This window comes from Xiphophorus hellerii, chromosome 6 (genome assembly GCF_003331165.1).
Source record: "Xiphophorus hellerii strain 12219 chromosome 6, Xiphophorus_hellerii-4.1, whole genome shotgun sequence".
Taxonomy (NCBI): Eukaryota; Metazoa; Chordata; class Actinopteri; order Cyprinodontiformes; family Poeciliidae; genus Xiphophorus; species Xiphophorus hellerii.
In genome coordinates this window covers 30,606,425-30,622,666 of record NC_045677.1, presented here as the reverse complement: position 1 = coordinate 30,622,666, position 16,242 = coordinate 30,606,425, and the positions used below count along the sequence as shown (strand labels likewise).

General features: G+C 51.6%; 3 protein-coding genes and 1 pseudogene across 5 annotated transcripts; 2 read left to right on the top strand and 2 right to left on the bottom strand.

Annotated features, from left to right (window-relative positions):
- Window positions 1-919: 919 nt before the first annotated feature.
- Window positions 920-6,463, bottom strand: riok1 (RIO kinase 1 (yeast)). Its single transcript, XM_032565101.1, has 17 exons — window positions 6,411-6,463; window positions 3,883-4,048; window positions 3,686-3,773; window positions 3,310-3,379; window positions 3,187-3,229; window positions 3,017-3,109; window positions 2,790-2,902; window positions 2,627-2,707; window positions 2,457-2,543; window positions 2,242-2,379; window positions 2,068-2,171; window positions 1,882-1,988; window positions 1,704-1,769; window positions 1,519-1,632; window positions 1,384-1,437; window positions 1,209-1,313; window positions 920-1,131 (listed from the first exon to the last, which is right to left on the bottom strand). The coding sequence occupies exons 1-17, from the start codon at window positions 6,461-6,463 to the stop codon at window positions 1,021-1,023; spliced, it is 1,593 nt and encodes a 530-aa protein (XP_032420992.1). The 3' UTR covers window positions 920-1,020.
- A 13-nt stretch (window positions 6,464-6,476) lies between these two features.
- rpp40 (ribonuclease P/MRP 40 subunit) lies at window positions 6,477-10,763 on the top strand. 3 transcript variants are annotated; one of them, XM_032565117.1, is made up of 8 exons: window positions 6,477-6,955; window positions 9,183-9,327; window positions 9,402-9,470; window positions 9,545-9,637; window positions 9,711-9,833; window positions 9,906-10,071; window positions 10,142-10,276; window positions 10,340-10,763. In XM_032565117.1, exons 1-8 carry the CDS (start codon window positions 6,839-6,841, stop codon window positions 10,536-10,538), a joined length of 1,047 nt encoding a protein of 348 aa, XP_032421008.1. In that variant the 5' UTR covers window positions 6,477-6,838; the 3' UTR covers window positions 10,539-10,763. The 3 variants fall into 3 exon arrangements, with proteins under 3 accessions (XP_032421008.1, XP_032421010.1, XP_032421009.1); XM_032565119.1 differs by having other exon boundaries at window positions 10,353-10,522; XM_032565118.1 differs by lacking the exon at window positions 6,477-6,955 and adding an exon at window positions 6,988-8,938.
- Window positions 10,764-11,232: 469 nt separating this feature from the next.
- Window positions 11,233-14,606, bottom strand: cdyl (chromodomain protein, Y-like). The gene is made up of 7 exons (XM_032565105.1): window positions 14,385-14,606; window positions 13,106-13,685; window positions 12,780-12,997; window positions 12,519-12,691; window positions 12,235-12,445; window positions 11,899-12,042; window positions 11,233-11,823 (listed from the first exon to the last, which is right to left on the bottom strand). Exons 1-7 carry the CDS (start codon window positions 14,406-14,408, stop codon window positions 11,665-11,667), a joined length of 1,509 nt encoding a protein of 502 aa, XP_032420996.1. The 5' UTR covers window positions 14,409-14,606; the 3' UTR covers window positions 11,233-11,664.
- A 1,458-nt stretch (window positions 14,607-16,064) lies between these two features.
- LOC116722376 (uncharacterized) lies at window positions 16,065-16,227 on the top strand (annotated as a pseudogene).
- Window positions 16,228-16,242: the final 15 nt, after the last annotated feature.

Below are 16,242 nucleotides of genomic sequence, written 5' to 3'. Positions count from 1 at the left end.
ACTTTGAACAAATAAATAAAATAATAACAAATAAAACAGGATATATGTACTTACATATACAGTCAAGCAGCCACCACTGACTCAGTGGTAGATGCCACTAAGTGGGCAGAGTCAGTGTCAGAGGGTTAGGGTTATTATCATATAATTACTTTTAAAAATAATGATTTTGTTTATTTAACTATATTAGATCTTGAATATTTTACCTGGTTTTCATGAAGGTGTTTTTGGTGAAGTGAATGAGAATTTTTTTGAAAACATGTCATACTTATTGGAGATTGCCTTTTAATCAGATTGAAATGTTATTGTTTAGTATACTGTGTGTGATCAGTCAACACATTCTCACTCCCAACTCGTCATATATTGAAGACTTGAGCAGGGTCCTTCAGCGTCACATGTTGACGATTTGGGCAGGTCACATGTTTTATGTGGATTTTTCACGAGAAGGGTTCTCGTAACCGCTGCCGAACCTTAAAAACCCAACGATTTGGTTAGGTTTAGGGCAAAAATTACGGTAAGGCATAGTGTAAAACACCTCGCGTCACATATGAAAGGGGTACCCTGCGCGTCAACATGTGACGAGGACGGACTGTCCCATGCGTCAATATATGACGAGTTGGGATCAGTCATTGGGTGACTGCATTTACTTCAGATGTAAGCAATGAGGCAAGGGGAGGGGCTTAGAGCTGTCAATTAACCTAGTATACTTGCTGTTAAATGTGCAAATGGAAGAGAAACAACTTAGCATTGCCATTTATGTCATCAGTGGCTAAGCGAACTAGCTTAGCTTCATTACTAGCTTTATAATTAGCGTCACTCGAATTGACGTCACCATGGAAATAAACACCAGCATGACCTTTGACCTCTCGGCAGAGACACAGTGCATCCACATTTGTATTGGGTCAAGAAATTCTGAGAGAAGTTTGGTTTGAGATCAAAGCTTTAATCAGAACAGAACCACAGAGCGAGAGCCTCTGCTTCCCAGTCAGAACTGGGTCGGTTCGTCGGCCCGGTTCTGAAGGGTCATCGGCCCTTCTTCATCTTGGCCACCTTCTCTTTCCTCTTCTTCACGTGTTTGGGGACTTTGCTCTTCCTCCTCTCCCTCTGGGCCTCCTTCACCATCCTCTTCCTCTCCTGGAACAACAAGCAGTTCAAATCAGGAGGCTTTGGTTCTGGTTGTGGTTCTGGTTCCGGTTCCACGGACTGAGCACCTTCTTATCCATTGGACTTCCCTCTTGGTCCTCTTCTTCCTCCTCTTCCGCACCTTCCTCTTCCTCCTCTGATGAAGGCCGGTCCTCCTCCAGCAGCGCCGGAACCTAGCAGCAGATCTGAATATTAGCAGGAGCCGGGACCGGAACCAGTTCCGGAACCAGAACCGGTACCAACCGTCTGGACTCCAGAGAGGTCCTTCTTCAGGCCTGTCAGCGTCTGGTACAGAACCTGAGGAGAACAGGGAACCTTCATCATCATCATCATCAATGCAGTTAAAAACCACAGAAGACGAAACGTTGCTGCTCTTACGTCGTCATGGTGACCGCTAATGGCAGCCGCCTCCTCGGACCTCATCAGCTCCACGTGGCGCTCGTAGCCTCTCACCTGGGTCAGAGTTCGCGGGATGTAGGCCTGCTTAAACACCTGTGGGGGGCGGAGCCTCAGTGAACTCTGGGAGCCAATCGAAGAGGAGGGCGGGGTCTCAGAGCAGTTACCTCCTCGTCGACCCGGTCCCGGTCCGATCGTTGCTCCGCCGTGCGCTGGGCCGCCGTCGCCATGGCCTGCTCCGCCAATCACAGACAGCCGGGAGTCAGGGGGCGTCCCGGACCCGACCGGAACCAGAGCGGATTCTGGTTCCGGAAGGGTCCGGAGGTACGGCCAGGTACTGCTCACCTTGTCCAGGTATGCCTCCATATTGGCGCTGGAGACGGCCGGGTCGGTGATGAAGTCGAACAGCTCCCGCAACGTCATGGCCGCCACGCCGCGCCGCGCAAAGAACTCTGGGAACCACAGACGGGTCAGAACCATTAAGGGCCAGAACAGGGCCAACCTGCGAGTCAGAACCGGAACCGGACCCACCGTTGACGTTGCTGCAGTCCTTGCGCAGGAAGTCCAGGGCGTGTGGATGGTCGTGCTCCACCGCCTGCGACACGTCGATGATGTAAGCGTCTCCGCCGTGGTACCTGCAACCGGATCAGTACCGGGTCAGAGGAGCCCGACTGGAACCAGATGGATCGGGTCGGTTCCGCTCACAGCATATTGAACTCGCTCAGGTCGGCGTGGACGAGCCGGGCCCGCTGGAACATCAGCTGCATGTCCCGGACCACCTGCAGGTACAGCTGCCGGGCCTTGGACCCGCTCAGAACCGCATGCTTCAGCAGAGGAGCCGGCCTGACCCAAACAGAACCAGAACCTTCGTCAGCATCCGGCTGGCCGCACACCGGATTAGAACCGGCTCCGATTCTTGCCTGTTGTCTTTTCCGATGAAACCCATTAGCAGAACGTGACTCCGAAGCAGAACCGGTTCTGGACTGGGAACGCCGGCCGCCTGCAGCCTGGAACACAAGAGCCGGTTCTGATGCTTTTACTGGGTTCTTATGGTTCTACCGGGTTTTGCGTCTCGGGCCGAGGTTCTGACCTGATCAGGTTCCTCATCTCTTTCTCGGCCCAGGTTCTCACCATCTTCCTGGGGTTTCCTTTACAGTAGCCGTGGCGGAACCTGTAGAACAGAACCGGAACCAATGTGGGCTCAGATTCAGAGAGGCTACCCTTATTTTGAAAAGCACAGGAAGCGGACTGACCTGAACTCTCCGCTGACGTACTTGTCCCGGTCCTTGAACTGCAGGATGGACGTCTTGTAGATCTTGATGGCTCTGCTTTCTCCAGCCGCTGTGCTGGCGTGGTAAACGTTGGCCTGAGTGACCGCAGGAACCCACTGGTTACCACGGCAACCAAACCCCCAAACCGCCCAGCCCACCCACCCCGAATCGGTCCGAGCCGCTCGGCACCAGAACCCAGGTCAGCTGACCTCCTTCCCGGTGCTGATGCAGCCGTTGATCTCGCTGATGATTCCGCGACTCAGCATCTTGAACAGAATCATCCGAGTCCGAGGGTCCAACACCTGCAGAGGAACGCAACGGGTCACTTCCCATCAGCCGGTACAGGGTCACTTCCTGTCAGCCCAGCAACAATCCTGACCTGCTCTACGGTGGCGCGGTCTGATTTGTCCTTCACTCTGTACCTGTGAAGGGAACCAATCAGAAGGTTAGAGAGGAGTCACATGACCAGCAGGTGAGCGGCTGCAGGTGAGGGCAGACGTACGTTCCGGCCTCCTTCTGCCTCTGATTGGCCGTCACCTTGTTGGTCACACTGTCCTCCAAGTTCAGCTGGTCTGCAGGAACAACACAGCAGCTCAGGTACAGGAGACACCTGAGGGGGCGGAGCCACCAGACAGGTGACACTTGTACAGAGACCAGGACCAGGTCTGACTCGGATCAGCACTAGCTGCTAGTGGAGCAGCTCCACTAGCAGCTAGCATAGCTCAGCCAGCGCTCGTAACCCATGAAGGAGAGAACGTCTGGGTTCCCCATTAGAACCCAGCAGAACCTTCCTACTGATCTGGTTCTGGTAACTGAGTCACTGTGATGATGAAAGCGGTGTAATGGAACCGAGCGGGTTCTGTGCTGCTGAGCCATACCAAGATTGATCTTCTGCTCATATTTCCTCAGAACCTTGTCGGTCGGAGTCGATGACGCCGTCTTGCTGGACGGGTTCTGCCGGTTGGCCTGAGGAGGAACACAAACACCTTCAGAACCTTAAACCGGGCACGTTAGAACCTTCCTGATCAAAGGAAACCTAAGTTGGTAACCATGGTAACAGCAAGCAGAGTCTGACCTGACAGTTGGTGCCGGTCTGGTTGATTCTTTTGGTCCAATCAGCTGGAGAGGTCCACTCCCACTCCTCATCTTCATCCTCACCATCTTCATCCTCATCCTCATCATCCAGCCACTCTGACGTCAGCTGGGCCGTGATGTCACTAATGACATGCCCTGATTGGCTGCTACATGAACAATATTAGAGACAGAAACAGCCAATCAGATAGCAGCTGGAGGAGATTGTGGAACCAGAGAGAGCTCCGATTGGTCAGAACAGGCACAGGGAGAGCCCTGATTGGTTAGACGAGTCAGAAACCTGAAAACATATTTAAGTAACAGTGATCCAAAATTCTGTCCGTCCGGCCCACGTTTGTCTGTTTCCGTCACTGGTTCTGACGGTTCTAATGGTTCCAGGGAAATGAAATGTTGTTGTAACTCATTAATTTAGATTCTTCAGTTACTGAAGGTTGTTGGCAGGAAAGATCTCCTGTAGCAGTCTGTGTTACAGTGAATCTGAAGAAGCCTCTGACTGAAGATGCTCAGGGTTGGCCAGAATCTTCTTGATCTCATGAAGAATCCTTCTTTGTATCATCATCTCCAGAGGTTCCACAGTCAGAACCAGAACAGAACCAGCCTTCTTATTCAGGCTGTTGAGACTTTTTAGCTCCTGGTTCTGGTGGGTTCTGGTGGTTCTCTAAAGAGGCTTAACAGCCTGAATAAGAAGGCTCAGAAATACTGAGTATATCTACTCTTGTGCCTCTTGTGCTGGACGTCTGAAGTGTAGAGAGAGAAAAGGAGCCAAGATAGACGCTCAGTCCTCCAGTCTCTACCTGTGGTCTGTCGTCAGGTGGTCAGGTCATCAGGTCAACAGGTGGTCAGGTCATCAGGTTGTCAGGTCATCAGGTGGTCAGGTTCCGGCTCCACCTGAGTCTCCTGAAGTTAGGGTCCTCACAGAGCAGATCAGGCTGAATCCTGTTAAATGGGTTCATGAATCAGGTTAAGATGGCGTCTCCGTCTCCATGGTGATAAGCAAACTGCAGGGGGTCCTGATATGAGCTTGTTCAGGTGGGCCAACAGGAGTCTCTCCAGGACCTCCATGATGTGGGTTGTCATGGCAACAGGTCTACAGTCATTGGTGAGTTGGTGAGTTTTCTCTGGTACCAGAACCAGGCAGGATGTGGTCCACAGCAACAGAACCTTCTGTTGTGTCGGGCTGAGGTTGAAGAGATGCTGCAGAATCCCACAGAACCGCTCTGCAGCCTCAGGCCTTCAGGACCAACACCATCTGGACCTGGTTCTGGTTCCGTCTCTCCAGCTGCCTCTTCAGGTCCAGAACCAGATCAGGAGGCAAACGGAGCAGCAGCTCCTGATCTGGTCGGAGTCAAACTAGTGGAAGCAGAAGATCCACGACTGAGGAGGAAGTTAGGAGATCAAAGGTTTGACAGGAAGCTGAGGGTCAGAGGAAGGTGGGATGATGATGATCCTGAACCTGTCCGAATGTCTTCGGCTCTTTTGCTCCTTCCAGGCTTCCGTCCATCTGATCCTCCTTTTGCTCGCAGCCTGAGATCTTCCTCCTTCCTGATTCTCTGATTTGGTTCCTCTGCAGTTTGTCCTCCAGGTTCTTCTTGTTCTTCTGTCTCTAATCTGGACTGGAGCTGCTTCTGTTCCCCATCCCGTTTCCTAAAGACTCTTTGGTTCCTTCAGGTCCCTGCTGATCCAGGGTTTGTCATTCAGGAAGCTTCTCTCTGCTGCCATCCACACAGAGCTTCATGTCAGTCATGGCTCTGATGTCATCTCCATCAGGCTGGCAGAGAGCGATCCAATCAGTTGCTTCAAACAAGCCTGGAGGGCCTCGTCTGCTTCCTGTGATTATTTCCCAACAGGTCGTCTCTTCACCAGAGATTCATATTCAGAGCAGAGAGGAACCAGATTATGGTCCCATCTCCCCAGAGGAGGTTTTGGTTTGGAGACATTTGCATCTTTGACATTAGCATAAAACAAATTCAAAGTTTTGTTTTCCCGGGTGAAGCAGACGACAAACTGGTGAAAAGCTGATGACTAAAATCACCAGATATTGCCACAAATGCATTGGGGGTGTTGTGTCTGTATCCTAGCAACATCGACCCACTTCCACCCAAAACGTTGCGTCAGTTTTTATCCTCCGTGTTGACCGGTAACAGCATATTTGTGTTCCCAGTATTTAACTTTTAGTGGAAAAATCAAATCTTATTAACCAGCTCAGGTTCGGTATCGATGTGAACTCTTTGTTTGATGCTCCTCTGCTCCGTGGTTCGACCAGTTCTGGTTCGGCCCGTTCGGACACAAGAACCTCTTACAGCATGGAATCGTCTCCAGACCGAACACACCGGATCTTCTTTCTTATTTTGCTCTGATTTGCTGCAAATTTTCCGGCCAGACCCGGAATGAGGTTCTGATCTGACCGAGTCTCAACGGCTTAAGCAAAGGGAAAGAAAAGAACCGGAACCTTCTGAGAGAACCAAACGGTTCTGCTCGTTAGGAACTGGTTTAAGTGTTTGTCTGCCTCACCTGTCCTCCTCTGCGTCATCAAACTGACCAGAGACGCTCGCGACCTGTTCCATGACGTCACAGCGCACAGAACCGCAAACCAGGTTCGAGCTCACCGATCCTGACCAGAACCAGAACCAACTCTTCCAGCACGCGCCACCGCGTGCCTGATTTACTTCCGGGTTAGCGTGCGTCACTACGGCAACACGGATGTGACGTATTTCCAAACGCGGATCAGATCCTAAGTTTCGGAAGAAACTGGCCGATTCTAGTGTTTGTCAGAGTGCAGGTGGTTCTGGTTCCGATCCAGATCTGAGTTCTTCTGGGACCAGAAAGAGCTTGCAGGTCTCCACTCCGACCGACAGGGGGCGCCGACTCACAGACAACAACTGAATAAACGGAACTTCTCTAGCTGCTGATCCGACCCAGGAGGATCCGGTTTCGTAAAGATGTGTGCGGACCTGAGCCGAACCCAGCGAAACCTGCTGGTCTGTGAGCGGTCCAGTTTTCTGGACGAAAAGAATCGCGTCAGTTCCCAGGTGGAGCAGCTGCGCTTCAACTACAAGGTAAGACATGCGCATGCGCCTAAACACACGTGCTGAGGTTGTTTGGGTCGGAACCATCTGAGAGCAACATCAGACAGCGCCAGAACCCGAATCGAACCTCGAGTTCATCAAAACCCCGGCAGAACGGAACGTTAAATAAAGATCTGTTACTACCGTTTCAACACCGAACCGAACCGGCGTTCTGTTTATCTGTGCTACCCGTAAATCCGTCCTACCTTGTGGTCATGCTCACATCGATGCTACGTCACAATCTGCTGACTCAGCAGATTTCTTATAAATCCGTCCTACCTGTAGAAGTTTCGTTTCATGTGTTTTATTTCATCGCAGATTACGGTAAGCTTTATTTCATTTATTTTATTCCCGGCTTTCATTAAGCTGCTGAATTACTTCATGGTTTTACTTTACATGACAGCAGCTTGTAAATTTATCTATAAATGGTTTTAGTTTGCCGTCTGAAATGTCGTTCCTGTAAACATATCATTATTTGGCGGTTAATCAGGACAAAATATGTTGGGGTTTTAGCTATTTTGTTCTTATAATTAAAAATATTTTAGTTTAATAACGCTCTTTATTACTAAACTTTGCTGAATCAGGAAAATCTGACGAGGTAGCACTGATAGTCAGAACACCGGGTCTTCAGATCCACCTGCTATCAGATCGAGCTCACATGCTACAGGAAAAGTATTCACACCCTCCCAGTAATAGATGTAAGCATCTCATCATCATCCGAACCCAACAGAACTTTCCGGTGTTCTGACAATCTGTGCTACCTCGTCAGATTTTCCTACAGTAGCACAGATAGATAGCTAAGTCTATCTGTCTGTGCTACCCGTCCAAAGCTGCTACCGTCATGTTCACAGCCAGAAAACTATAGCAGGTTGTTAATGTTAAATATATCGGATAACAATATTTGAGTGACTGAAGTGGAAGCTTAGCAGTTATGGTTAGCTTAGCATCGGAACAATTTCTATCCATGACGAAACCACAAGAAGATGACTTCCTTCATCTGAATATCTACCTGTTTAAAATGAAAAGCTGTAGATGTTTGCACTAATCCTTTACTAGAATATCCTACCTGTTAAAATATTTTAAATACAGAGGTTAGTAAGAATAAAACCGTATCAGACAGAGGAAACAGGTTTTATTGGAATTAAAGACAAATACAGATCAGTGTGACTCTTTTTTGTGCATTAATCTGCTGTATGACAGACTTTATTAAATGCAGCCACAATGTGTCACTGAACTGAGCAGGTCACTGAAATGATAGGATATGATTCATATACACTAATATTACACAGCTAAAATCCCACATAGTATCACTAACATCTATTCAGCAAAGTTTAGTAATAAAGAGCGTTATTAAACTAAAATATTTTTAATTATAAGAACAAAATAGCTAAAACCCCAACATATTTTGTCCTGATTAACCGCCAAATAATGATATGTTTACAGGAACGACATTTCAGACGGCAAACTAAAACCATTTATAGATAAATTTACAAGCTGCTGTCATGTAAAGTAAAACCATGAAGTAATTCAGCAGCTTAATGAAAGCCGGGAATAAAATAAATGAAATAAAGCTTACCGTAATCTGCGATGAAATAAAACACATGAAACGAAACTTCCACAGGTAGGACGGATTTATAAGAAATCTGCTGAGTCAGCAGATTGTGACGTAGCATCGATGTGAGCATGACCACAAGGTAGGACGGATTTACAGGTAGCACAGATAAACAGAACGCCGACCAGACCTGGACCGGACCGGGACTAGACTCTGAGCTGACTCTGATAGATATGTGATCTAGACGGAACATCATGGCAGAACCAGAACCAGCAGCAGCTGGTCAGAACCAGGGGCTCACCCTAGCAGAACCAGGTTTTTAAATCAGGTCTAACAGAACCTCTCTGAGCCGGCCAGGTCCGGTTTATATGACCAGAACTTTGGTTCTGATCGTCTGTCGTCCCGCAGCGTTACCTGCCCAGGTGAGATCAGCAGTTGTAGCCTGCAGCCTGGTTTTGGTTCTGCTGAACCTCTAACAGAACCAGAACCACTGGTTAGCTTCCTCTGACCCAACACTGTACCATGACCAAACACACTGTTACCATGACGACCAGGTACCTGCTTACAGGTGGGACAAACAGGGCCCACCTCCTGACCTGGTCACCAGAACTGATCCGGTTCTGGGTCTGCAGGAACACATTTTGCTGACCGCTCTCACCTGTACAGGTATCTGTGCTGCTACCTGAGTGTGGCTCCGCCCCCTCTCACCTGGAGTCCATCCTGAACAGCTTCAGCAGCTTCTACCTGATCAAGAAGCTGCCCTTATATGAGCTGCTGGACAAAGACTTCCTACAGAGCGCCGTGTACCAAGGTAACGCACCTGTCTCACCTCACACTTACCTGTCTCACCTGTCATACCTCACACTCGCCTGTCTCTGTCTCCAGGCAGCGTGTACGGTCTGTCCTTCAGAACTCGGATCGACGAGGATAACTGCGTCGCTCTGATGCCAAACGGTAAGCCGTGAGTTCAGGTGACATCACTTCCTGGTTACCTGTCCAGAGCCAGGTGTGTGTGTGTGTGTGTTCAGGTCACCTGGTGTTCTCTCTGGATAAGGACACCTTCGAAACGCTGGGCCTTGAGGGCCGACCTTCCAGATCCAACAGAACCAGCAGCAGATACGGTATCAGTTATGGTTCTGATTCTGGGTCGGACTCGGTCCAGAACTGGTCGTTTACCTGTGTGTACCTGTGCAGAGGTAACGGTGGACCTGAGGGATGGCAGCATGGCCCCTGGTGGGCGGGGCTACCTGAGGCTCCTCCGGGCTCTGACGTCACGCCTGAAGCTGCAGATGGACTTCCTGATCTCGCATCATCCAGGTGAGTGACGTGACCGCCAGCGACCTCTGACCCCTCGGGTCCCATCCCGGCTGATCACCCTCTGTCCGGCAGGGGGCGGGGCCTCGCTGCAGCCCCTCCTATCTCGCTGCGATTGGTCAGAACGCAGACCGGATGTCGGCCGGCGCGCCCTGAGCCGCCTGGTCCACCCCTCCCTGCGGTCGTGTGACCCCCACGACCTCCTGGAGTGGATCGGCGCCGTGGACGCCTCCGTCAGCCGGTGAGCCTCGCTACCGTTCCCGCGCTCTGCGGGGTCATGACCGGGAGTCACTCTTCTTCTGCGTTTACAGTGAGAATTCATCCAGTGACTTTCTGTCTACTCTCACCTGTCTGGAACCAGAGGCGACCGTCAGCCGGGCAATGAGCGTGTCGGCCTGCGGCCTGCTGCTGCCGCAGGACCTGCAGCACCTAGTGGAGGAGCTGAGGTCAGCACACACACACACACAACTCACCTCCCCTGAGCACCCTGTAACTCACCTGTCCTCCAGGTGTCACCTGCAGCAGGCCCAGACAAACTCCTGGGCTTCTGTGACGGTTCACGGCTTCACCGACAGTCCGGTGTCCTGGGACGACGACGAGCGCGACGTCCTGACCGGAGGTCACGACCTCTACAACCTGCTGATGTTCCCTGATCACACATACCGCCTACACCTGGCCGCTGGGGCACAGAACACCTGCCCGCCCTGATGGATTTCCCCGCCCCCTCCAACGTAAAGCCGGGCCTCAGAGAGTGCGGGTCCCTAACGTCCCAGATTCTGATGGGTCGGTTCTGATATGTACTGGAACCAACTGGTCCAGGATCTGAGATTTACTGGGAGGAGAACAGTAGACTCGTGTTCCGAACCGCCGGGTTCCCTGAGGACATCAGTGTTTCTGTCATCTGCAGCTGTTTAAATAAATGGATCCAAGTTCTGGTGTTTTGTGTCTATCATCATGGAAAGGGGTCTCCCAACCTGGTCCTCAGGGGCTCTGTCCTCCATGTTGAAGCTGCTGAAGCTCCTGGAGGCTAAGGAAGTGATGTCATCACTGGATCAGTGGGCTGGAGCGGGAACAGCAGGCCCTGAGGACCGGGGCTGGGAGACCCCTTATATTGCAGCATGTTATTGTGATAATTGTTGACGCAACTATTAGCATTAGCATGCTAAACCCTAGGGTCGCATGTTTTTCATATTTTCCATCAACCACTGGCATCGCAGGATGATGGCCATTTTTCGAGATGGCTGTCGCTTTATTATTTACAGTAATAAATGATTATTTGTTACTGTACATCGTTTGTCATTTTCATGACTTGGATCAACTTCGTCACGTTTTCCACTTCCTGTACAAACAGGAAGTGGATTCTGAGCATCAAACCCGATCAGAACATTTTCAGAACCACACAGTTAGTCATGTGACTTTAATGTGACACAAGCTCCAACAGTCCCATTTACCCAGAATGCATCATGAGTGTTCACTGGCGCCCCCTGGAGTTGGACCAGACCTGGGGGAGGCGCTGCACATAGTCTCAGTCTTTATGGACCAGAACCGCTGGCCAGGTTTAGTCTAGAACTTCCATCCAGGTCGAATCCCATTCTCTCCGACAGATGTGAGAACAGGAACCACAGAGGAACCCTGTCCAGCCCATACAGAACCAGAACCAGATGGATTTAGGACCAGACACAACAAGAACCGGCCCATACGGAACCAGAAGTCGGTCCAGAACAAGCAGGTTTGCTCAGATACAATGGGCGACACCAGGACTGGTCCACCGGGCCAAGGCTGGACCACCACATCTCGGTCCTGAAACAGAGGCAGAACCGGTCCGGTTCTGGTTCTAGCAGAGTTCTGTTCTCTTCTGCAGAAACTGCAGGATGGAGTCCGTTCCCTGCAGGGATCCCCAGACGCGCTTCAGGGCTTCACACTCACGCTCGTTGGCTTGCTCCAGGGCGCCGCGGCTGGTGCTCCTCATCAGGGCTTTGGACTCCTGCAGAACCTGCCAGAACCAGAACACACTGAGCCGCCAGAACCCGTCGAGCCGCCGGAAAAACGTGGCGAGAAAATTCCTCACCTGAGAGTCGACAGCCACCAGCTCCTTGATCCGTAGCATCACTTCCTGCGTGAACGTTCCCGGCCACAACACCTGCGACACCAAACCCTTAAGACACGCCTCCTGGGCCGTCAGCTTCCTGCCGCCCAGCAGCAACTCGTTAGCCTACAACACACGAGTCAAGGGACAAGTCAGGGGACAAGAGAGAACTCATCTTCACTGAACATGACTAATTGAAGTCAGGACCATGATGTGGGTCTGGTCCCTAGTCCCCAATCCCTAGTGCAAAGTCCCCAGTTTCTAGTCCCCAATCCCTAGTCCAAAGCTCCTAGTCCCTGGTCCCCAGTCTCGTCTCACCGAGGCCGGGCCCATGATGCGAGGGAAGGTGAAGGAGCTGCAGCCGTCGGGCGTCTGGCCGCAGGTGGAGTACGGCGTCTGGAACCAAGCCTTCTCATTGGCCCACACCACGTCGCACAGAGGCAGGAGGGCGGCGCCGAGTCCGAGTGCCGGGCCGTTCACTGCCGCCACGATGGGCTTCCTGAACTGGATGAAGGTGTTGACGAAGGTCCTGAGCAGACATGGAGGAGGCGACATGGAGGACACGGAGGAGGTGACTTGTAATATTTGCGTCTCCATGTTACCTGATGGTTTCAGCCATCTTGATGCTCTCCTTCTTCCTGTCGTCCGCCAGTCGCCTGATGAAGTACAGGAAGTCAAGGCCGCAGCAGAAGACACTGCCGACGGCGCCGATCAACACCAGCTTGCTGTCATCGGACGCCGCTGTCGCCATGGCGCTCTGGATCTCCTTCATCACCTGTCAGACAGTAGAGGGTGGGTCCGCAGAACATGGTGGCGATGGAGGTGTGGCCTGGGAACATGGCGGCGGTGGGGCGTGGCCTCACCTCCGGGTTGAGAGCGTTGTTCTCGGAGCTCTTGGTGGACAGCAGGATGTAGGTGAAGCCATCTTGTTTTTTCACCACGATGTCGCGGTAGCGGTAGGCGCTCTCCGTCTGGCGGACGCTGACCCTCAGCCTCTTGTCAAAGGTGGAGCGCTCCTCCAGGCGCCGCTTTCCCACAGCTCCGGTTGCCCCGGTAACAGCCTCCATCAGCCCCGTGTTTCCTGGAGACAGAAACAGGAAGTCAGGCCTGGAAGCGTTATAGCTCAGACATCAAAGCCAGGGCAGGTGTGTTACCTGTTCACAGACTGGCTGGTGTTAATAAGACTCACCGGAGCTGCAGATGGAGTGGACCGCCGCGGGGGTCATGGGGGTCACGGGGGCTGGTGGCGGCAACGGTGGCAGCGGGTTCTGGTTCCGGGGCCGGGTCCCCATGCGGGCCCTCTCCTGGCCGGGTGCCAGCTGGATGGCGGCCGGTTTCTCCAGCAGGGCGACCTCGGGCGGGACCGGGTGCGCCTCCTGAGCGCCCGCCTCCAGGCTCTGCGCCGCCTCACTGGGCGAGTCCTCCGAGTCCGGTCGCGGGTTCATGGGGCTCCGAGGAACCAGGATCTTGATTCCGCTCTTGGCCAGGTCCACGCCGCGGCGTGCGGGGCCGAAGGAGTCCGGGGGTGGGGCCTCCGTGGGGGGCCGAGGCTCCGGTCGGACGGCGACGCAGGGGGGGCCACGGGTGGAGCGCAGCAGGGCGGCATCCCGTTCCAAGTGCCGTCGGTTGAACTCGTGGACGTAGGACATGCAGGCGGACAGGTGAGTCTCCGGCTCCCAGGTGTCGCTCTCCGAGCTGTAGCCTCTCCACCTCACCAGGTACTCCACCCGCCCCTTTCTGCTCCGCCGCCTGTCAACGATGCGCTCCACCTGGACCAAGCAGCAGCGTCAGAACCTCCATCCGACCCGGGTCCTCTGCAGCAAAACCGGACCCTGAACGCGACCCGGTTGCGCTGCAAAGGAACCCGACCCTGGGCCCGACCCAGTTGACCGACGTTCGGTCAGCTTCCCTCCTGTTGGTCAACATGCTGAACCATTTATTTGCCAAACGTTTTGCATCTCTGGCATCTTGTTCAATGACAATAAAGAGAATCTGAATTAATTACTCCATCATTTACCGCTATTTTCGCATCCACAGAAACAAAGGAGCTAATTAATTGCAAAACCGATTATTCAGCAAGGGAGAGCCGCAGATCTAGATAAATAGAGAGGAAGATATAAATGAACTAAAGTCAGAATCAGGACAGATCTTAATATCACCAGTAGAACCAGTTCTTCTGAACAGTACCCACGCTACAGACTGGTTTGTCCTTTAAGTCCTGAGCTTTTAGGATTAAGAGATGAAGCAGAATAACTATAGAGACCAAACAGCAGCTGGAAAAACAATAACATCCCCAAAAAGTGTTACTGTTCCGCCTCAATGTGAAGCATGTAAGGGAGAATCCCCTCCTTATGTTAAAAAGAGACGTTCAGGCTCGGCTGACCCGGTTCCTCAGAACTTTATAGTCCAACTGGGTTACCTAGTCGCTACAAATTTCACTAAGTTAACAGTTAGCATGTTAGCTTTACCTCGTACAACTCTTCCGTGGCCATGGAAACCGGGCGCGTGCACGAGCGGTTGCCAGAAGCCCCTTCAGAGCCGAAGCGGCATGAGAAGAGGTTCGGTTGTTGGTTCGGAGCTGTTCCGGGGTTCTGGTTCTGTTCGGCAAGTGACGGGAAGTTAAGTTTTCTGTCTGTTAGCCGTTAGCTGTTAGCATTGCCTTCCCCGGAAGCTCCCTCAGCGTCTAACGGCCCTTCAGAATAAAAGCCGCTCAGTAGAACAACGTGGAGAAAGGATTGCAGAGGAATTGCCTTTAGAACATCAAGTTCTAACTTCGGAACCCCGAACTTTTACGGACCATGGAAGAATAGTGAAAAAATAGGACTTCAGTTTTAGGAAACACAAGAAGAACAAAAGATACTGGCGGTGAAATTCAATAAAAATGGAGAAGGAAAGACAAACTGGACAGAAATAAGAAGACTGGGATGAGAAATTTAACAATAGAGGGGAAGATTTTAATAATCAAAGCAGTGATTCTATCAGTGTTTTTACTAACCAGTTCTGTTTTTATTCCTCCTAGGAAAGTGATTTTAGAGCTGCAACGGGCCATTTTTCACTTTATCTGGACTCCAAATGGGAAAGACTGAAAAGAGAAATCATGAAGAAACCAAAAGAGAAAGGAGGAAAAGGAGTCCCAGACCTGTACTTGTTTTTAGGCAGCCATTACATAAGCACTCACCTCAAACAAGCTATGAACATTTCCAGCAACCAAAAGACAAATATAACGACCAGCTTCTGGTCTGGATCCTAAACTGAAACTGATAAAAAGTGATTTTAAAACCCCCGTAGTTTTTAACCTCCCACCGCTTTTATAGAGACATTTTTAGAACATTTTAAACTGGAAGGAGAGGAGAGCAGGATTTTAACTAACCATCGTTTATTATTTCTATTGTTCAGGACTGGGAACCAGTGACTCCAGTGCGCGGCCTCCTGTATGGAGACGCCTCCACAGTTTGGCGCAACGTGAGCCCGTGTCCTGTCCTTCCAATCAGACTCCAGGACCTGTCATGGATGGTGGCTCATGGATCCCGACCCGGTTGTGGCGCGCCGGAGTCTGTGAGGCTCCTGCTGTGGGAGTGCAGCGCTGCTGTGGACCTGTGGGCGAAGGCCGGCTCCTTGCAATGGACTCACAGCTAGTGCTGCACGGGGTGAGCCACCGGAAAATGGCGAAAAAGGACTTTGTGGAAATGTGGCTCACCCTCGCCACCATCAAAGACGCCACATAGACCTCCAGAAACTGGCTGGTAAGCAGGCGCAGGCAGATCCCCCCCGGGGGCTGTGATCCGGATGGCGGCAGCAAGAAGAGGAACATCAGGGGCTGCAGGAGGAGCGACAAAGACACAGCCACCAAGAAGAATCGCCTGCGCCTCCACGGACGGAGGACCCAGCAGCAGCGGCGGCCTGGCTCTCCGGGTGAGGCAGGAGGGAAGGAGCTGCAGGGCGGGATCCCCTCTGAGAACCAGCGCTGCTCGGAAGGACGGGAGTCACCCCGGTCCTGCTCAACTTTTAACATACAGAGATTTTTGTTTTAATATCCTTGTTCTTATCCTCTTTTAGTTTAATTTAATTGAGGAATTGTAGTTATTAAAAGAAAAGTAAAAATTTCTGTATAATGCCATGTTTTAAAAAATGTCCCAAGTAACAATAAAATATTTCGAGGGGAAAAAATCAGTTCTTATCAGTTTAATATCTGATACGTCCCCTACCCGGGGACCATTTATTAAATCGATCTTTGGAGCAGGGAGATGGAACAGGGGCTTGCTCGGTCCACTCCACGCATCGACCAGAACCTCCAGGAACGATGCAGCCCCTGATGCTGTTACATGG